The sequence below is a fragment of the Hippopotamus amphibius genome, chromosome 6, assembly GCF_030028045.1.
Source record: "Hippopotamus amphibius kiboko isolate mHipAmp2 chromosome 6, mHipAmp2.hap2, whole genome shotgun sequence".
NCBI lineage: Eukaryota > Metazoa > Chordata > Mammalia > Artiodactyla > Hippopotamidae > Hippopotamus > Hippopotamus amphibius.
The window spans coordinates 126,891,008-126,914,337 of record NC_080191.1 but is presented as its reverse complement, the minus strand read 5'-3'; the positions used below and the strand labels follow the sequence as shown (position 1 = coordinate 126,914,337).

Genomic DNA, 23,330 nt, shown 5'->3' with positions numbered 1-23,330 from the left:
GAATGCATAAAAGTACCAAATCATGACATCTCATTATATACGCTGGCTTTAGTGTCAGCCCTCAGTCAGCATGACTGACTGACACCAGCCAAAAATAAAACCAATAATAAAAATCTCGATTCCCCTGGTCTCTGACACCTCAAAGTGGTAACTGCTTATGGATGGGACAGCTGCAGCCCTTAACAGTCTCAATTACTTCAAATAATAGTGTCACTTAACAACTAGTTTTAGTAGTTTGAAGATTCTGGCTAACTACTTCAAAATAAAAATCTGGCCTCAGGTTTTTTATATTATCTCAATAACACCAACTAGCAGTGAGCAGACTAGCTAAAAGGCTAACCCTGCAAAGACCATCAGAGAACATTTGGAAGCTCCCAAATGTTCAGGCAGATCCCCAAGCAGTTTGTCTCTCCCATCAGAAGGCAAGGGCCTGTTTCTGGCTTCTCCCTGGAAGATAATTTGTGGAAAGCAACCAATAATGCCTGTTGTTCACAAAACATCTTCTGTTCTTCCTATATGAATATCAGAATTGCTCAATTGTTTCACACAAAGATCTCCATGACCCCTCACTACACAACCAATAAAGCCCAGATCAGGAGTCTGGATCACTCCTAAGATAGAGGTTGCCCTACTTCATATGCAGAGAGTGAAATAAGAAGAAACTGCACATTTAAATTCAACTGATGTTAAAAGGATTTGTTTGTCCAAGCATTAAACATATTAGAGATTTAAATCGCCATTACCCACAAAATAATCTCTTTGGAAAATTAAACCAAGGCTGAAAATTTAGGTTGGAAATAATTTAACAGGAGAGAATTCTATAAGATACTATATTCCTTCAAGGACAGGTTTTTAGAATTATGAAGTAATAACCTGAAACTTAAGTGTATTTTTCAGTGTCTTTTTATTCTTCCATTCAGCGAATATAGCTCAGGACCTACTACTTACAAGAAAATGTGCTAGTACTAAAGTGGATAAAAAGATAAATTGGAAGCAATGAACAACTCCATGAGTTTATAATCTAATAAGGAAATTGACATACATAATAATGACAGTTCCAAGGAATATGTGATTTTATGATTGAATGACTTCTATGGGCCTGGCACTGTACCAGATGCCAAGTATATACACCAATATTCTGGATTTGGGGAGCTCACAGTATAATGAAAAGGGAAGATATACAAACACGTTGCAAAACAACATGATAAGGGCTGAAGCAGGGGTACACAAAATCTGTACTATAAAAGCATAGAGGAAGATATGGTTAATTGAGCCAGCCAGGGAAATCAGAGGGAATTGGTTACCTCTGGCACTTGGCAGTTGAACTGAGTTTTCAAGGATGGGTAGAATTTCACCAGGGAGAGAATGGAATTACTGACAGAGGGGATATTCCAAGCAAAATGAACAGTAGACACAAATAAGACAGAAGTGTAAAAAATTGGGGGAATGAGAGACACTGTGATCCAGCTTTTGCCTGTCATCCTGACATAATTGTTTAGTAGCACCCTCTTTTACTCTCAAAAGTGCTCTTTTGGACAATACAGTATATGGTCAGCCTAACAAAAGAGCATATCATAGTTCAGAATTATTTAAATCTTAGGCATATTGGAGAAAGTGAGTGTGAGTAAAGAAACATATTAAGGAATCAAGATATTTTTCTTCCTAAAGGCCATGTGGAGACATTGGAAAGGTTTAACTAAGGATGTATCAGAATATGTGTATTTTAAGATAAGACTGTTGGCTACTTAGACACTGGACTGGAATGCAGGGAGTGACTAGAGATTCTGACATTATAGAAATGAACTAAGGTATTAATTAATGGAGAAGAAAACCTAGGTTCTGGTAAAATCAATAGGACCTTAAAAAGAGGCACATGAAAAACTGCTCAGCATCACTAATTATTAGAGAAATGCAAATCAATGCATTTCTACATTGAGGTATCATCTACTACAATGAGGTATCACCTCACACCGGTTAGAATGGGCATCATCAGAAAATCTACAAACAGTAAATGCTGGAGAGGGTGTGGAGAAAAAGGAATGCTCTTGCACTGCTGGTGGGAATGTAAATTGATACAGTCACTATGGAGAACAGTATGGAGGTTCCTTGCAAAACTAAAAATAGAACTACCATATGACCCAGCAATTCCACTGCTGCGCATATACCCAGAGAACACCATAATTCAAAAAGACACATACACTCCAATGTTCATTGCAGCACTATTTACAATAGCCAGGACATGGAAGCAACCTAAATGTCCATCAACAGATGAATGGATAAAGATGTGGTACATATATACAATGGAATATTACTCAGCTGTAAAAAGCAATGAAACTGGGACTTTTGCAGTATAAAAAAAAAGAAAGAAACTGGGACATTTGTAGAGACATAGATGGACCTAGAGACTGTCATGCAGAGTGAAGTGAATCAGAAAGAGAAAACAAACATCGTATATTAATACATATATGTGGACTATAGAAAAATGGTACAGATCAACCGGTTTGCAAGGCAGAAATAGAGACCCAGATGTAGAGAACAAACATATGGACACCAAGTGGGGAAAGCAGGGAGGGTTGGGGCGGGGAATGGAGTGGGAGATTGGGATACCAAATAGTACACTCTAAACATACGCAGTTTATTGTATGTTAACTGTATCTCAATAAAAAAGTTCTTAAAAAAAAAAAATAGGACCTTAAAGACTAGTAAACCAAAGAAGACCCCCAGGACAGTCTCTTTTCTCATTTCCCACTGAAGCTGTTTCTAAACCTTCAAGCCCCCAACCATGAATGCTAGACCCCAGGTGAGAGTCTAGGAACATGTCCACTAAGCTGCCTGACCCTAGCTCCAAGATTTTTTCCATCTCTTTTTTGTATCTTAATATCTCCCCTCATCTACATAAACATAAATATAACATTTTCTCCATCTCTTAAAAAAAAAGCTTCCCCTCATGATTTTCCCATTTCCCTTATGCCCATCCTCTCTACATGTCTTGTAGGAGTGCAACACGCTCACCATCCCCAGTCCTCTACTCTCTCTGCTATTAAGCAAATAAAACTAACAAGCACAATAATCACTAACATGGATTGAGCACTTACTAGGTTTCAGGCACGATGCTTTATATGCTCTGTCTTATCAATCTTCTCATCAAAAATTCACAGTGCAGGTGCTATTACTGTTCCTTTTTTACTGATGAGAAGATATTTACTAGACATGAGTAATGGAGCCTGAGAAAACAAGGCTTAGAGAAGGAATCAAAAAGAGCTACTTTCTGGGGAACATGAGCCAAAGAGGTTTCAGCTATCACCTGTACACTGATAAGTCCTAATACACACAATTCCAGAACTAGCCCTTCCCACCTGAGCTCCAGACCCATCTGCTGAACCTCCTGCATGCCATTTCCACTTGAATAATCTGCTAAAAACCCAAAGTCTTACTTACACAAAACTGAACCTATAATCTCTCCCTTCAGTAGCTCCTCTCTCCTTCTGGTAATCTGTACTAGGTTCTTGAGACTAAATCTTGATTCTCCCTTCTGCACCTTCCCTCCCTCTTCAACCACCACCATCAGCTCTTCACCGTGTTCCATGAGATGTACCTCCAAAATCTCCTACTCATGCCTGCCTCCCTCTACACTGCTGAAATCCAGCCCTATGTTGTCTCTTAACTGTAGCATTACAATAGCTATACGCTTTAATCTCTCAACTGTTTCATTCCTCCTCAACACAACAATCACAGCCATCTTTCCTACACAGATGGCTACATCTGTAGCATTCATATACAGCTCTGATCACCCTCATGCTTCAAATCTTGATGGACTCAAAGCTTAGCTCAAATCAGCTCCTTTTTGAAACCTTCCGGCTGTGCTCCCCACCCAAAGGAGAATTAGTCATCACTACCTTTAGAGATCTTTTTTCTCAGTTCATATGCTGAGATAGTATTTATCATATTTTAATATGTGGCCATATATCTTGTGTTTCTCCTCTCTCAGCCCAGATTGCCTTCATGGTAGGATCTGGACTTATTCACCTTTGTATACCCAGCATCAGGTATAGTGCTTAGCATCCACATTAAATAAGTGTTTACCTAATTAGTTGGTTTAGAAATGAGAGATAACCGTACAGCATCATGTCCATCTGCTGAAACAAGTTCTAACCACTTTCTTTTCCAAATATAAGGATATTTTACTACAAAAAGTCTCACTAGAAGGAAAATGTAGTGAGAAACAGGGCCTAGTAGTTCTAGTGTGAAGCAGAAGATAACAAATTTCATAGAAACTTCGCTACAAAGCGATTTTTCAGATCAGGTTTGCATTCTACAAAGGTGTAGGGGTCAGATAACTAGCAGATTAACTTTTCAATGTATTCCCATTTTGAAGACTTATCTGAATGTTTCTAAGTTTCTTCTTCCCATCTCCCTCTGCTTTATCTTTTACACCCCCATCACTGAGGATGTTAATAGCCTTTAAAGAAATCAATATCCTGCCATGGGGCTTTCACAAGGAGCACAGCACAGGTCTGGCAGGTGAGTCATTATAGCACTGGATATGGAAACAGCTGCAAACCTTTTCCAGGGACATCAGCTGGTATGCAAAAGGGCAGAATGTGGCCTTAAGATGAAACCGAATGCAAAGCCAAAATTAATTTAACTTATATTTTATTTATGATTCAATGAATTAATAATCAAAGATATTTGCATGGGCAGTTTTTTAAGCAGTAGAGTATCTTTTGATTGAATTAGTATCTCCCTTCACAAGATATGTAAAATACTAGCATAATAGAGCATATTGGAGTAAAATCCAAAACTCAATTTGTGTACATTCTTTATACATTAGGCAAGTATTACGAATCCATATTAATGAGTAGATAGCAAGTGATGCCACATTACCTTATATAGGCTAAAGCCCACCCAGGACAAATTTTGTTTTGATGCAATTTTCCTGTACTAAAACTGTATTAAAAGTGTAGTATATATTGATCTAACAGTGTCTGATCTAAATCACTATCCTGAAGTATTATTTTTCTAACTTATGTCCAAGAAGACTTTTCAAGTAAGAATCTACTTAGGTTCAAGAGTGATAAAGAAGGTAGGAATAAACATTATTTTGGTACTAAGAAACTGAAGCATTCACCAGAGTGGTTCTGCATTTTCCAAAGGATGTAACTATTACTACTAATGAATTTAAAATCTCCTTGAGCTACCCCGGACCTTTAATTCCTGTTTGACATACATACATCCAGATCTTTCCTTTGCAGTTATTTTCATACATGTTCATATGCAGAAATAAGTGACTGTGTTTGAGGCCTTTATATCATGCTAATCACGTTACTCTGCAACTTATTTTCATCTATCTCTGGTTAAAAACAGACGGCCTAGGGTCAAACACCAACTCTGCCCCTTTATCACCCGTGTGACTCAGGCAAGTTACTTAATCTCCTTTCCTGCTTCAGTTTTCCCATCTGGAAGGTGGGGATAATACTATTACCTCTCTCAGGATTTTGTAAGGTTTAAATGCAAATCCTTTAGAACAGTGGCATAAACCCCATACGGCACACTTGGCATATACATGGCATAAACTCTGTATGTGTTGGCTTATTAGTATCAGATCCCATTATCTCCCTTATTCTTCTTAATTTTTGAACATTATTCCAAATTCTGGAATTCCTGGGGATCTTCTCCATCTCATGACCTTAAATACCATTCACACACTAACAGCTCTCAAATGTAGGTCTCCGAGTTGGACCTTACCATCAAACTCCAAACACTTATGCCTACTTTGCATCCCTAATAGGATGTCTAATACACATCTCAGCACTACTGTGTCAAAACCTGTCCTCCTGACTTCTCCCCAACCCAGCCACTCCTTCTATTCTCCTTGCTGATCCTCTCAGAATCCTCTCGGACTGCTTTCTGTCACTCTCATCCCATATCCTATCTGTTAGGAAATTCTGGTTGCCCTATCTTCCAAATACATACTTTCAGCAGCAAAACTCTTACCACATCAACCACCCCAGCACTGGTCACGGCTACAAGCACTCTCATCTGGATTATTACAATAGCCTCCAAACCGATTTTCCTGCTTCCATCTTTGCCCTTTCAGTCTGTTTTCCACACAGCAGCAGCAAGATCCTATTAAAACATACAGCAGACCATGTCACGCTTCTACTTGAAACCCTGCAGTGGCTCCCCCTCGTTCAGAGGCAAACCCAAAGTCCTCATAACAGCTACAAGCCCTGCCTACAAAATCACCCCACTTCTGACCTCATCTCCCATTAGTCTTTCCTTGCTCACTCTCCTCCAGTTACCCAGCCTCCTTGCTATTCCAGGAACCATCAGGCATGCTCTTACTGCCAGGTATTTGCATTTATTAGAATCCTAACTAGATATTCTTCCCCCAACTGGGTGTATTTGCTCCATTTTGATGCCTGTAAGAACCTAGAAGTTTGACTTAAGTTTTCAATTTGTGTTTATTCAGTGTTGCATAAACATTATCCAAGCAAAATTCTCCAGGAACTAGTTAGTAACTTTGCATTTTGTGTAATAATACAGATCTATACTGAGCAGCAGTGTATGTAATATTGTATTTATCTAACAAGATTGCTTATTTAACTTGATAATTACTCAACTTTTTATTCTCATGTTATAACACCTACAAGACTATATTTTTACACTGCATTAAGATACTGAAAGAAATCATGGTTTATAATAAGTTGGTATTTGTTTTCATATGAAAAGTTTTTATGAAGTATTCATGGTAGAACCAAAGCTTATGCTTATATTAAGGAAACACAAAGGTATGTGTGTACCTTGCTGTATTTTTAATAAAGATAATGCAAGAAAAATTATAGTGCCATATTTTAAACAAGTCTAAGCAACTCGATAATATGTGATAGTATATTCTACATATTGCATAGGAATTGTTGAATGCTCACATTATATACTATGTAAAGTATGTGTTTAATCTGCATACAAAACTAAAGTTCAGTTTATATTTTAAAATCAAAGTCAATTATGTAAAAAATCTTCTCTCTGGTAAAATCTATTATTTATCAGAAAATGTGACTAACTAATTGAATTAAAACGTTGCTCATCTAATTAATTTTAATGTGTATGTGCTGCATGTACATTACTTTGTGTAGTAAAGGAAATTATTATTTAACCAAGGTCTGAGAAAGCATATACTTATATTCATTTCCACACAAAATGTTTGAAAGAAGAGACATTATATATCCACCTCATTAAGAAGTAATGACATATGGGGATATATGTATAAATACAGATGATTCACTTTGGTGTACCTCAAAAGCTGTTACAAGAGTGTAAAGCAATTATATTCCAATAAAGAGCTTAAAATAATAATAATAATAATAATAAAGTAATGACTATGGTGTCTGTGACTTTTTGAAAAGTTGAAGTATTTTGAGATCCATTATCTGAAAGATAATAAACAATTTCGAATATTCAATGCTATAAAGTTACCAATTTTGTTGGGATACCAATAATGTGAATCAATTACTGAAAGCTATAAACCATAGAAGGCCCCAAAAATGTCTTTGCACCAATTTCAGAAACAAGCTTGTTTAGTATAAAGCACATGTGAGAGTGATCAAATAAGTCATCTTTAGAGTTTCCAGTTATTTTAGTTTCTAAACTTCCTTATAAAAAATATTTGAAAAGGATGAAACTTTTCATATGATTAGCTACTATTAATTACAGATTATTTTTATCCCCCACCTCAAAATATTTTAGAAAATGGATGAAAGCTATTCAGGGCCTAGTTCCTTTATTTTATCTAACTTCATTTTTTATGCTGTCAATGTTCTTCCAATTAACTTTCTACTTATAAGATGTTATAATAAAGTAAGTTCATATTAGAACATTAAGTGGCTTTGTAAATAGCCAGTTTCTCATTGTCACTTTAGAGGACAAATAGGGTATCAAAGTAAATTTTTTATTATGTTTATTTTCTTATAAGACCCAAACTTACATTTCGGTGACTTTCATTCAAACTCACTACTGCTGAATTGCAAAATGTTGTCTTTGTCCTTAAGACCATGACAGAGAACTTTATCTGCATTCAAATTGCCTACTGGTTTGTGGTATTTCAATAATAAAACAGCAGGATTGAAGGCTCATGATGAGAAATCTGACTAATTACCTGTTGGATGATAGATGGTTGTAACTCGGCAGTGCCAGTCACTGAAAACAAAACACTTCGAGATATCAATCAGCTTCCTGACAAATCCAATTTCCCTCACATTCAGTGGACAATAAATGGGAATTTTACCTCTACATCTACATAGCACAGAGTTTTAACTTTAAAATATGCATAATGATATTTTAATAAAGTACAGATTTTTTTAAGTAAATTAGTATTTAAATACGTGACATATTCATATTTCAATCTCACGGTTTTAAATAGATAGATGGTGGAAATAATTAACATTGTAAATCTGTATTGTATTCCATCGAGAAGGGCAAGGTGTACTTAACAGTAGTTTTCCTATTTTTTTTCTGCATTTACATTTAACTCAAATTATTCACAACAACTCTAATGGCTGTGTTCACTCTCTTCATTTTTTTTTTAATTTTGTGGTAAATGAGTTGGATGTACATTCTACATGAGATTCAAAAAGCAGAGTGCCCAATTAACACTGCCACATACCAGCATGTGGGCAGAGTTAAAGCAAAGAGGGATTGAAGTATGGAAATTAAAAGTAGGCCCAGAGAAACATCTCTTTCTTCCTTTTAAGGAAAGACTGCATAGTCAACATTTGGAATTTATGCTTAACTCTAATAAGTTATAACCTTCAATATCGTATTCTGTGATTACAAATAAGCAAATTAAAGGTGGTAGGAGAATGGAGAAAGGAAGAGAGAGTGCTTCTTATTTATTGAAGAAAAATGAATTTGTAGGCAAAGTTGGAAAAGTTGATAGTAAATAGTCTGAACCCAAGCATTTTCAAATATTGTTAGTAGGAGAATAAGTTGATGCAACTTCACTGAAGGACAATTTGGCAGTAACTATTAAAATTCAAATGTTAGACATTGCAATCTACTTCAGGAATGTCTCCAATAATTATCCTCATATATCTCTATATATCTCTATGAATACTCACTGTAGTATCATGCTTAATAACAAAAAAGAATTTTTTAACTGGAAATACCTTAAGTTCTCTCCACAGGGGATTGTTTCAATAAAGTATGTATAATATAATAGAACACTATGTAGACAAACATGGTCTTTAGAAGGAATGAGGTAGATCTGTAGATGCTGTTCTGAAACAATATTCAAGACACATTTCAAGTGAAAATAAGCCAGATATATCTGAGCTTTCTCACAGGATATAAATTAAAGGGTATAAATACAAATATGTGTTTGATTATGAACAGAAATTTTATGGAGGGACACATAAAAAAATGCTAAGTGTAGCTGCCTTTGGGAAAGAAGTTTAGAGATTTGAGACAGAGGGACTGCTTACTTTCCAATACATGCTCTTAAATTTCTTTTGAAATTGTATCATGCTCTTTTATCTCTTTTTCAATAATAAACAAACAAATGAAAAAATAAACAAGAAAGAAAAGAAGGAAGGAAGGAAGGAAGAGAGGAAGGAAGAGAGGAAGGGAGAAAGGGAGGGAAGGGGGGAGGGAGGAAATATATACACACACGTGGGTCTGTTTGATTCCCAAGCCCATCCCTCTCTAGCTGTTCCACAGTCAAAAACTTGGGAAGGGGGGATTAAATTTTTCAAAGCAGCCTAAATGCTGCACTTTCCTAACAGAACTATGAGAACAGAAACAAAAGACATTAGCCCGGGTTGATACTAATGAGCTGAACTTGAACATGACCATCCCCTGAGGCTGACTGCTTGGCTGTGACCTAGTCTGTGACTAAGAATTGTGATTGAGTGTTTGAGGAAAGCAGTATCTGATTCAAGCCACCTGGGGGAATGAAAGGTCATTCTGGCAGCATAACCCTTCAAGCTTACACTTTATCTGCCCAAGCAGGCAAAGAACAGGAATGTAAGGACTAGAGAATTTATAAAAGTTTGAAAAGTAGAAAACTCCGCTCCAAGTCATCCTACACACGACACTGGAGAAGGATATATCTTCTTTCCAGAGCAATAAAACATGTGTTGGTACACACACACACACACACACACACACACACACAAGCACTCACGATGCTTTGTCCTTTCATGCGCTCCTTGCAGGATAGGAATGAGACACCTGCAAAAGTCAGAGAAAATTTGGAAATGACCAAATGTACTGTCAGAGGTAACTTTATAGAAGGGATAAGTCTTCAAACAACACATGATTAAGGAACATTTATATATTTCACTGAATATCTCTACCACTAAAAGCATTAGCACATTAAATACAAAATCAGGATTCCAAAGTATAAAAAACTTTTATCCCAAAGTGATAAACAACTGAGGTAGAGGTATGGCTTGTAATGACAGGCCACATTGGAATGATGAGGTGCAGGAAGCAGAGATGGACACGAGGAGAGTTAAAGCAAAATCTTTGCTTGTTTCCAAATTTTACCCAGGGCCAGTCTTAACAAGAAAAAATTGTAGATAGAGTAAGACTGTGGATACTTATATCAATAACTAGAAAAAGAATAGTATTTTACCTAACAGCTTTTTTTCAATTAAATATTTGTATATATAATCAAAATATAAAGATTAACTATTAAGACCAAAAAACATTGCAAAATTATATTAAATGAGAAAATAAAAATAATTATGTGCTATACGAGAATGTAGAGCAACTCTATGTCTCACCAGGTGAGAAATTAAAAAGGTATATTTTTTAACGTATACAGAGTAAAACCTATACTTACCGTATTAACCAACAATTCCACTCAAATATTTGCACAAAAGAAATGAAAACTTCATGTTGATACATTGATACAGATATAAAAGGTTGAGATTCTGGTGTCCAGGAACTTTCAGTCTAGTGTGAAAGGTATATACTCCTTAAAAATACATTTAATCTGTGCTCATTTCGGCAACACATATGCTAAAATTGGAACGATACAGAGAAGATTCGCATGGCCCCTGCACAAGGATGACACGCAAATTCATGAAGCGTTCTGTATTTAAAAAAAAAAATACGTTTAATCATTTGGCCGAGTTTTAAATGGCTTAAGCCTAGTCCTCATTATTAATCCATGCGTAGTATATACATTTAGAAAATGTTGAGGCTGGATCTATGCGAAGATTGAATAATGGGAAAGAATGCAGATGGGGATTACCAACTGATGAAGAAAAGGAAAAACAATGTAATACTCAAAGAGAAAATCTTAATATAAGTTATTGAAAAAAATCATAGAAAATATAAATACAATACACAGGAAATCAAAAGGGAGTAAAAGTGTAATGCTTTTTTTTTTTTCAAGCTCTTTACCGGAATATAATTGCTTTACACTCTTGTACCAGCTTTTGAGGTACACCAAAGTGAATCAGCTGTATTTATACATATATCCTTTTTATTCAAGTTTCCCAAATAGATAAAATATAAACTAACAAAACTAGCTTATTTGAGGAATCAATTATTTGTATTATCAAATTATATATATATGTATTATATAATGTACATTTATAGGCATTAGTCTAAAAAATTTTAACTATGAAGAAAATTCTAACATAAAAAGTATTGAGTCAATAAATTTATCAAAGTTTAACCGTCATGGCTACCCTACTCTCTCTCTCCAATCATTTGCAGCTCACAAAGTTTTTGAAAGGACATAGTTATCAGAATACACATTTTCCACCAAAATGTCAAATGAACCTTGAAATTAGACCCCAGGATTAGTCCACAATAGACAGCAGAGTTCTTTGGAGAACTGGAATCTGGCAACAGTCTTCCAATTGTGTAACAAGGCAATGAGATCAATTCACCAAAAATCATTCAAGGGGCAATGGATAAATCAATGTTTGAAAAGGTGGATGCAGTTGACAGACTAGAAAAAACAAAGTTCAAAACATTATCTTCTATTTCTAATAATAAATATAACGATAACTTGTTTTTAGATACAAATATTGGATATCTCCCTCAGCAGCAACAAATATTCAATGACTCTTGAAAAGTTCTTGAGAAATACTGATGAAGGGTCTCAATACTAGGACTCTGGAACAAAATGACATACTCAGGGCAGACAGTGGGAAGAGATAGAGGCTACAAAAAGTCAAGATATTGGGGGAAATAAGAACAATTTGAAACATAATGGGTTACAATGTAAATGTTTAGTGGTAGGTTGGTACTTAGATAATATTGATTCAAAGAGCATAAAAATTATGTATAAAATAATATGGAATCTGGGATCTCCTTCAAAATAATACAGGAGTTGGGGAGTGGCTGAGGGTACAGAAGAAACCTGTTTGGTGATTAGTTGATAATCTGAAACTGGATGATGGCTGCATAGAGGTTTATGACATTTATCAGTTTTTTTTAATATTTTAAATTCTCCATGATAGCTTTTTCAAAAAGAAACAAATTTAAAAATAAATGACCCCTTTTCACGAAGATGGCGCCAAAGGCAAAGAAGGAAGCCCCTGCCCCTCCCAAAGCCGAAGCCAAAACAGAGGCTTTGAAGGCCAAGAAAGAAGTGTTGAAAGGCGTCCACAGCCACAAAAGAAAGATCCAGACGTCATCCACCTTCCGACGGCCCAAAACACTGCGGCTCAGGAGGCAGCCCAAATATCCTTGGAAGAACGCCCCTAGGAGGAACAAGCTTGACCACTATGCCATTGTCAAGTTCACCCTCCCCACCCAGTCAGCTATGAAGAAAATAGACGACAACACACTGATGTTCATTGTGGATGTCAGGGCCAGCAAGCACCAAATCAAACAGGCTCTGAAGAAGCTCTATGTCATTGATGTGGCCAACACTCAGGTCAGGCCTGATGGAGAGAAGAAGGCATATGTTCGACTGGCTCCTGACTACGACACTTTGGATGTTGCCAGCAAAACTGGCATCATCTAAACTGAGTCTAGATGGCATAAAAGTTTTCCCTATAAAAAAATAAATAAATAAAAAATAAAGTAAGAGAGCAGAGATGAAAGAGACTCAATTAAAGTGTCTATGTAATTTATTGTCCAAACTGGGACATGTCAGGAATGAGAAGGAACAGTGTTAATAATTATAACTGCTACAGACCTGAGCCAGCATTGTGCTGGGCAGTCCTGGATGTATGGTCACTCTGCTTCTAACCAGCAGGTTTCAAATATCTGGCTAATGTGATTTAAGATTTGTTACAAAAACAGGAAACGGAGAGAACAACTTGTCATTGAGAACATTTAGATCATTAGCAACCAGTTGTTTTTAAGTCTGAAAAGAACCAGTCCCAGATCATTGCCATAACCACTGATCCATCTGGATCAAAAGTCAAAAACTGATGGCCTGGGGCTGGATCCAGGCTGCAGATGTGTTTGCTTTGGCCTGCAATGTATTGGGTTACAGAGTGCTTTTCTTAAAACTTTGAGTTTGTTGCCAACATTGCCAAGCTGAAAGATGTCATGCTAAAATCCAGATTCCTAGCTTTTCTTGAAACCCTTGAGGAGTATGAAGAGCAGGCAGACATTCTCACATGGCAGCTGACTGGAGCAGAGCATTCTCTCACTCATCCACCCCAGGCCTCATCTCCCTCCAGTGATTTCTAATGCTGGGCTGCTTTGCTTGGTTCCTCCTTTGACTCCTACAGACACTTGACTTTTCAGCCTTCATACTAGACCAAGTTCTCATCATCAGAACAATGAGAGTGAGGTGGGCTGCAGAGGCTGTCATTCTATAAACAACTGAAAATAAATACCAACCAACTCAGATAATAAATGGGGAAATTTCTGAAGATTCGTAGGGAATATAGTATTACTGCTCTTTAAATAGGCCTAACCACTACCACCACAACAAGCTAATTCTATTCAGGAAACTCCTCTTTAGTTTTTCTACATTTCGGATCATTTCATATTTCCCAAGTAATGTAGTTTGAACTATACAAGTAGGGCTTCCCGCAATTCTCTTACTAAAATATATAATAGCCAATCTACAGCCCATTGGCAAAATGAACAGTTGAAGGCCCAGCCCAATGACTGCTGCCTACCCTGCTTTTTTCAACAAGCCCGGGACATCATTGGGTGTGTGATTGTTAGCAAATCTTCATTAATTACAAGCCCCATAAACAGCTGTGCAATGTGGGAGGTTGGGGAAAGAAGCTCCTGTCTTCATAAGAGAGAGTTTGGAATTAAAAGAGGTTCCTAGCTAGAAAGCATTCCAAAATAGGATGAGTTGTTTTGAGAGTAGAGAGAATAGCATCAGAAAGCATGGATGTTCATCCCGGAGATTGGTACCCAAATAACACCTGAAAAAAATTTGCACTCTTTAGCACAAAGGAAATGGAGAGCTATAGTTGGTTTCATAACCAAATTATGGGAACTTACATGCTTTGAAAAAAATATATTACTGGCAGAAGTATCTATGGCCTGAAAGGGTATCTCTTGTGAGGCATAGATCTGTGTTTGCCTGTGTAGTGTTGGTCCAAATTCAAGGAGGAGTTGTCAGAGACCAGTTTAGGCACCTTTATTTTCTACTGGTTTCCTTTTGAAATACCCACTGCAGCCAGGCTGCTGTCCACTCTCGTCCCCACACACACTATTCAAAATGCTTTGGCCTCTCCCACTATCCTTGTTTTTACACTTAACATTTCATCTGTATTAGTGTGTTAGGGTAGGGATGATTGACATTCTTGCTACTAAAACAGAGAGTTAGGGCCTGTTTAGAGAACCATCTTGAATACTTTGTGGTCATTCATATAATTGAAAACTATGGAATGATTAAGAGAAGTGAGATAGAGCTGTAAAGAATAATACATATTGCCCTGTGAAAAATTTGCTGAATACATATGTTACCATTTTATTTATCCTATATACTGTCTCCAATTCCTTTCTTCCTATTGTCTCTTTCAAACCCACTCCAAAGAGATCTTTATCTCCACCATCACAATCCCAACTGTTTATGTCGAATAGCCTCTATGTTACTGAATCAAATGATCGCTTCGCTGATCTGACTTGGTGTCTAATCAATATTTGACACAGCTGATCATTCCTTCCTTCTTGAAACATTTCTCTCACTTGGGTTCCTGGACACCACCCTCTCCTGCATTTCCTCCTTTCTCACTGTTTCTTGGTCTCCTTTGCTAATTCTTGCAAATCTCTAAGACTTCTAAATATTGGGATGCCTAAAATGGGTTTTAAACCTCTTCTTTTCTACCATTAAATTCATTTCTTGGTGGTCTCATTCAGTCTCAAGGCTTCAAATACTGTCTCTATGCTGATGACTCAAATTCAACTGCCTGCTCGACCACTCCACCCAAATGTCTAAAGGCATCTTTCATTTAACATTCCCAAAACAAAGTTCCTGATTTTCCCTCAAACACACACACATACTAAAAACCTTCCCCTTCCACAGTCTTCTGTATCTCAGTTAGCGAAAACTCCACTCCAGTTATTCAAGTTCAGAAACTTGTTGTCAACCCTGACTTCTATCTTTCTCTCACCTGGACATCTAATCCAGAAGAAACCTCTGTTGGCTCTACTTTCAGAATCAATCCACAATCTTGACTACTGACCACTTTTTCTGCCACGTACTTCTTTGTCAAAGTCACTATGAGCTCTTACCTGGATCATAGCAACAGCCTCCTAATATCCAACCGCTGCCGGCCTCCTCCAGTCTGGTTTTAACACAGAAACCATAGTGATCCACTTAAAATATGTCAGATCAAACTTCTCTGCTCAATACCTTACAGTGTCTTCCACTTCACATAGAATAAAAGCCAAAGGCCTTAAACTTGTTAAGCAAGAACCTGAATAATCAGTCAACCAACTCCTTGCCCAGCTCCCAGCATTTCTCAATTGCTTCTAATCTCTCCTCATTCATTCTGCTTCAGACTCACAGAACTTCTTTATGTTCTTTGAACATGCAGGTCACTTGCTGTTCTCTCTACTTAGAATGTCCTTTCTGTAGATGGCCTATTATAAGTATTGGCTCAAATGTCACCTTCAGTTAGAGCTGTTCTGTGACCACTCTGTTTCCTATTTATCTTCAGGATTTATTTTTTTGCACAGTACTTACGATCTTTTCAAATACCATATAACACATTTATTTATTTAGTTTTCTCTCTGTCTACATTGCCTTGAAGGTAAGCTCCATGAGGGCAAGGATTTTTATTCATTTTAGTCAATATCCCCAATTATTCAGTTAATATTTGTTAAATAGAGAGATTAATTTATATAATATTACATATTTTCTGTGAATGTGTGTATATGTGTATATTTCCAAATCTAGTTTAGCTCTAGGGAGAGTAGTGAGTAGGGTGAGGGTGAATGGGCTCATGACTGGTGTGGGTGGAAAGTCTATCGATATGGTATTGATATTTTACCCTTGTAAGGATTCTTTCAAGTTTTTATTTTTTTTTTATAAATTTATTTATTTATTTAATTGGCTGTGTTGGGTCTTTTTTGCTGGGCACGGGCTTTCTTTTAGTTGCAGTGAGTGGGGGCTACTCTTCGTTGTGGTGCGCGGGCTCCTCATTGCCGTGGATTCTCTTGTTGTGGAGCACGGGCTCTAGACGGTGGGCTTCGGTAGTTGCAGTACATGGGCTCAATAGTTGTGGCTCACGGGCTCTAAAGCACAGGCTCAATAGTTGCGGCGCACGGGCTTAGTTGCTCCGTGGCATGTGGGATCTTCCTGGAGCAGGGATCAAACCTGTGTCCCCTGCTTTGGCAGGTGAATTCTTAACCACTGCACCACCTAGGAAGCCCTGTTTCAAGTTTTTAAATGTGATATAGTCATTAACCTTTTCATGTAAGGGAAATTGATTGTTAATAATTACCCTATATATCACGGGTACATACTATGTAGCCCCTATCTGCTGCTCCCCTACTCCAGCTACAGCTGATTGGACCAGAGTACATATCTAATTCAAGGTGGAAAAAAATCAGATCACCTCTTCCAAAAATTTGGAATAGGGTCTTAGAGAGATTGTCACTCAGAGGACTGTGAGGACTGGAACTATAGACCATGTAGAATTTGAGACCATTATCAACCAATACCATATGTAAAGTGAATTTTTGGAGAGACAGAAAAAAGATAAGTAAGGAAAGAAAGCTTATAAGAGGGGAGCAACAGGAGAATAGATGGAGCAGATGTGTAGAGACAGAGATGCATGTGGCCTCCTACTTTTCAGTGCCATCCACATGCAGAATGTAAGCTCTGTTTCCTTACTCACGCTCTTTCCTATCAGTAAACACCCTTTAACATGAACTACTTTAAACAGAATTGGATTCCTTGCAATGTTAGACTCTTAACTTACATATCCAATACATTTTCCATGGTATAAACTAAGACAATATCTCAATATTTGAAAAAAATTATAAAATACAAAAAAAAAAATGTTCTCAATGCTTAATCCACTGCTTTTGAAGACTAAAACCAAGGCTGCCCATGCGCCACAACTACTGAGCCTGCGTTCTAGCACCCATGAGCCACAACTACTGAAGCCCGTGCGCCTAGAGCCCGTGCTCTGCAGCAAGAGAAGCCACTGCAATGAGAAACCCATGCACCAAAACAAAGAGCAGCCCCTGCTCGCCACAACTAGAAAAAGCCCACGCACAGCAACGAAGACCCAACGCAGCCAAATATAAATAATAAATAAATAATAAGAAATAAAATAAAATAAAAAATAAAACCAAGGCTGATTCTTGCCTTTGCAGGATTGCTTATATCCACATTAATTTACATACTCTCATTATTTAATTTTGTTTCATCACTATTAAAGCTATTTAATATTTATTCAGCAAAAGCTCCTTAATTCTGCCACACATTCTCATCAATTAAAAACAGCTGGTTTGAGCCTAAATATCCCAAATCCTTGGTGAGGAGAGTTGTATGTAATTTGCTACTACTAATAAAGTACATAAATTTACAAATTATTTCCCTTTCTTATAAACTCAAACAGTTGTAGTTTCTTGCATTCCCAAATGCATTCATCAGTGGAAGAGAAAGTGCTGGGGTTACAGGTAAATCTACAGGTGTCACATTATGCTTAGCCTGTATCACTGGGTACCAGTCCATCACTTGAAATATCCAAAGGGAGTATGTGACACAGACATGAACTTTGTATTGCCACTCTACCAATGTACAGGTCATTTACTCAGAAAGGCATTCTCTGGCCCCACCAAAAATGTCTGTATCATATTATTCCTTCTCACTTAGTATTAATTCATTTATTATCACACAATACTTTTCTTGTTTGTTTTTGTTCTGCCTTTCTTTTCCACTAGAACATAGTTCTATGAGAACTGGAACCCAAAGTGTCTGTTTTGTTCATCACCATTTCCCTAGTACTTAAGAGTATGTTGTACCTGGCACAAAATAGGCACTAAGCAAATACTTGTGGAGAGGATAAATGAATGGTTTAATGGACACATCATGCTAGTTCCTGCCCCAGGGCCTTTATATGGTCTTTCCACAGCCAGAATCCCCTACCCCTTATTCTTCTCATGACTAATTCTTGCACATCATTTGGCTTTCAGCTCAAATGCTGACTCCTCAGAAAGGTCACTGATTACACTAGCCTCTCCACCCCTCAAGGTCTTCTCTGACCCATTACCCTATTTGAGTTTAACACAGCCCTTAAGATTGTCTGAAGCTCCCTTTTAATGTGTTCTTTCCATGTTTATTATCGTTACCTGTCTTCCCACTTGAATGTCATTTCCACGAGGAACTTTGACTCATTTATCACCTTGTCTCCAGAATCTAGAAGCGGGCCTGGCACTTAGGAGGCACTCAATAAATATTAAGTGAGTGAACGGTTGAAAAGTGCAGTTTTAAAATATATGGCCCACACATGGCATCACTGTTCTTCAGCAATGGGATACAAACAACAAACTAAATTGCTGTATGTGGAAGTCATTTTTAACAATTAAAGTTTCACACAGAATGTAGATCAAGAGATTGCCAAATTATATTTCCAGATGCATTTGGAATCCTGATTGGGTACAATTGGCATATGATCAGTAGCTGGTTCAACTTTGAATAGCCTCCTTATTAGTTTCCAAGAGGAAATCTTTCTCTCTTTCCTCATATGGATTGGAAACTGAAATTGCAAAGGAGACATTGCTACGATGAAACCACAGCTAGTCAAACTTGCCAAATGTATGCCACCATCCAATGTATTTGTGTAGGCAAATAGACAAAATTCCTAAAGGAAGAAAATTTCCAATTCCCAAAAGCACCTTCCCGTGCCTACATCCCCAAACAGAATTAAGTTCCACTTCCTAACAGTCTCAGATGTAAAACGGGAGGAGGGGAGGGGAGGGGGAGTTGTTCCTCCTCAGAGCCAGAAAATCACAATTACAAGCACCCCAAGTTGTGGGTAACTGAATTGGCCCATAGGAGGCAGACTGAAACTGTCAAATGTGGAGACATTCACACACACCCCCCACCTCAAGACAATTCTATCTTACAGTCCCACAGTCCTCCCCCTACAACCATTTCCTACCAATCTATGGGCACCTGTGAAATCTCCCTTACACTCATCACCTTTTAGAAATCTTTTCTGATTAACTTCATTTAGTCAACCATTAAGACAGTTGGCCAGACAACAAACATTTGTTGAAACATACGTTACGTAGCTGACACCGTTTGTGTAGTAAAAACGCATCAGTAAAGGAAACAGAGAAAAATGCTTGCCCTCACGGAACTTACCTTCTAACTGCCTCACATTCACTTTAAAAACAGAAAAATATAGATATGACGAATGGCAGGCGTTTGATAGAGATGACTACATAAATGCACAGATACTTCAGCAGATGCAATGATTGGTACATAAACACGTGGTTATCCAGTATCTTCTAAAGAGATATTTGGGATATGAATCAGATTATGTTGCTTTCCGCCTGTTTTCCTATAACATTATGTGTGCCTGTTATTCTCATTACAGGCTTCCCTTGGGCAGAAAATATGTCCTTCATTTTCTTCGTACTATGTTCAGGGGGCAAGCTGTACAGTGCCCCCCAATAGACTATGAGTTCATTAACTGTTCGTTAAATAATACATTGCGCTTATATAGTGCTTTTAAACTTTTTAAAAGGTGCTTTCATGTGCGTTATTATTACTAACATCATGCACTTATTCTTCCTGTAATGCTAGGTCAAGAAGAAGGCAGTGAATTGCAATAAGGGGATTGGTGGTAACACGAGTAGTATGTTTGAGACAACCAGCCTTGCTTGCTAAGAACCAGTCCAGTGTTCTTTTTGTTGTTTTTCTGTATTTCTACTAATGTCCAGAAACTAGAAAGTGCAGGAATCAGGCACTTTAAAATCATACCAATTTAAAATCATACCAATGGAAACCAGAGAAAGAAAAGAAAACTTGGGCTCAGAGAAAAGCCCAAATCTGAAGGCAAAGTTTAGGGCTATCGTTAGTGATTTTTAAACTTCATTTAATTAAAATACACATTCCTGGGAATTCCCTGGCAGTCCAGCATTTAAGACTCCATGCTTTCTCTGCAGAGGGCACAAGTTCAATTCCTGATCAGGGAACTAAGATCCCACACGCCACGTGACACAGCCAAAAAAATAGAAAATAAAATAAAATGCACATTCCTGATGACCACCGTAACCCAGACATTCTGATTCATTAGACCTGGAGTAAAGGCCAGGAATACGAATTTTTACAAACATCCCCCAGGTGATTCTGATGCAAGCCCTCTGGGAAACACTTACTTGACTGCAAAGGTTGGACCAAGGAAGGTCAGTCAGTTCAATGCATGGCTTCCAAAGCCTGGCATGTTCAGATATGGTCTGGTACCAGAAATCTGTAACAGCAGGCATAGCACAGGGATAAGAAAAGCCACCATTTCTGAGTGCTGTCAGAAGAACCACTGCTACTGGAGATGTATGGACCAGGATATAGCCCCAGGAAAGAAAGGACTAGAATGCTTCAAATGTTCTAGTCTTAAGGTAAGATCTAGGACTGTTCTGTACCCTAGGGGAGATATGAGTCCCAGGCAGGAAAATCTGGCATAGCCAGCACATGTAGAATCCCAATCTATGGGAAGATCAGGTTGGGAGGAAGATAAGTTTGCCACTTTGAAGGGTTTACTTGTTCTCACCCCTAATAACCCAGACTTGGCTAGACAATGAGGGAGAGCAACATAATCTAAAGATAGAGGCCTGTTATGAAAACCCAAGTCTGAAAATCATGATTCAACTCCAAGTTCCATAATGAATTACAGCTGAGGATGCCAATATGTTTTATACCTCCAGCAGGAATGGCCCAGAAATGAAGTCTGAAGGGTAGAGGTGTTATAAAGGAAGAAACAATGAGGTAGGGGTTAACTCTGAACTTCAAGAGTCCACGTCTCCCACCAGGAAAGTGGATGGCCCAGTGTTATGCTCTAGCAATAATCTCATTTTAAAATCTATAGCAATCATTATTTTCCCCACATACTGAGAAAGGTTCTATCATAATCAATGCACAAAACAACTACAAGCAGAAAGTAACAACTAGATCTTTCCATAGATCTCAGAACAATTAGATGGCAAACATTCAACTAACTGCAAGTTTAAATTATTAAGCAACATTTTTGCTTGCAAGGTGTTAGGAATTGATATCTAACATATAGGGATATCTGGAAAAATACTGGCATTTATTTAAACCAGGTAGAGTATTTTTATACATGTGAAAACTCAAACTGAAACAGGTTCATTGGCTTTTCCAAGTATACACATAGGTAGATGAAGGAAATAAACTTCCACTTTTCTAATTTTAAATTCCAAACATTTTCATTCTAACTTTTGACTTCTCTGCTGATAGATGCATGGATAGGTAGACAATTTAGTGGGATTTTTCCTGGCTTTTTTGTCTTTTCTTTTTTTTTTTTAAACTATTTTATTAAGAAAAAATTTAATTATTTACAGAAGTAGAATATTATCATGAACCCCCCAAGTACCCATCACCCAGCAATAAAAATCTTGCTTCTTCTTACACTCACTCACCACCCCCCACCCAAGTTTATTTGAAGTAAATTCTAGACATCATATTATTTCATCCATAAATAGCTTGGCATAGATCTCTAAGGGATCAGCACTCTCTTTTTAAAAATTAACCACAACATATGGCTTCATACAATTTAATGAGATAAGAAAACATTACACTTAAATCACAGTGCATGAATTCATATTTATTATTGAATTGATAATCAGGGGATTCCCTTGGGTAGTATGAAACTGAAATCCAATGCATATAGGTGATAGTTTTCAGGTACGATAGTTTCTTCATACCAGTACAAGTTCATATTTTTTTATAAAAGAAATTTATAGTCATCACATTTTCCCAAACTCAGAAACTTTTGAGTAAATTATTCTGATTCCACTATGACTACTAGACTCTGGGAATTGTAAGATTTCCCACTTGAAGCTTCCATCTTCATTGATTATGATGATAATCAACTGAATTATTCTTTTCCTCTTGAGAACTACAGGGCTCCCTGATTCCAGTGTCTAATAAAGGCTCTGCTATTGGAAGCAAAACTTAAAAGGATCAAGAACAGCAACCTAAAAGCTCAAACCAGGCAGTGTTTCAGAAAAACACACTAGTTGCTTTGAAAAAGCCACTCTGCTTGGTAGCAAGCATTAACTATATACTAGTTAAATAATAAATATTTAAATATTAAATAATATAATGTTTAGAATGTGCTTCAAAATAGTCTTGGGGGACAATAGTGGATGGAAGTATAGACAAAATTAAATTGGCTATGAGTCGATAAATGTTGATGTTGGATGATGGAGATTTATCGCATTATTCTCTTTACTTTTGTATATATTAGCAATTGTTCAGAACAAAAATTTTATTTTATAAAAAGGATAGGAATCACATGAAAATGAGAAAACAAAGTCCTCAAACACACTTTGCAACCCTCCTGCCAGAATCAACTCACCCAAACAGCCAGCAAGTACTAATCAGACTGGTCTGGGTTGTGCCACTTTCCAATGGACCCAAAAAATGGCAACAAAGGAGAAAAAAGAGGAATCTGAATAATATATAAACTGACCAGTTATTTCTACTTCTTTGACTAGTTACAGGTTAGTCCTACTTAAAGCTTCTAACCACCTGAAAGCAACCCGTTTGGGAGAAAATTAATTATTCCTTGGTTTCATGGGTGACTATGAAGTATTATAAGGAGGATGTAAAATTTCCTTGGAAAATACTGCCAGAGAATCAAGACAGCCTCAGGGAGAGGAAAAACATGGCTCAACAGCTTAACATT

The 23,330-nt window shown here is 37.3% G+C and overlaps 1 protein-coding gene and 1 non-coding gene across 2 annotated transcripts; both read left to right on the top strand.

The window, feature by feature from the left end:
• Positions 1-10,998: 10,998 nt before the first annotated feature.
• LOC130856163 (U6 spliceosomal RNA) lies at positions 10,999-11,105 on the top strand. The gene has a single exon (XR_009054459.1). It is a non-coding gene; the product is annotated as a U6 spliceosomal RNA (small nuclear RNA).
• Positions 11,106-12,529: 1,424 nt separating this feature from the next.
• LOC130855748 (60S ribosomal protein L23a-like) lies at positions 12,530-12,988 on the top strand. The gene has a single exon (XM_057739710.1). It carries the CDS (start codon positions 12,530-12,532, stop codon positions 12,986-12,988), a length of 459 nt encoding a protein of 152 aa, XP_057595693.1.
• The last annotated feature ends 10,342 nt before the right edge of the window (positions 12,989-23,330 follow it).

What these genes read in the sequence shown, in the direction of transcription:
- LOC130855748 (XM_057739710.1), top strand. Translation starts at nt 12,530, where the DNA reads ATGGCGCCAAAGGCAAAGAAGGAAGCCCCTGCCCCTCCCAAAGCCGAA.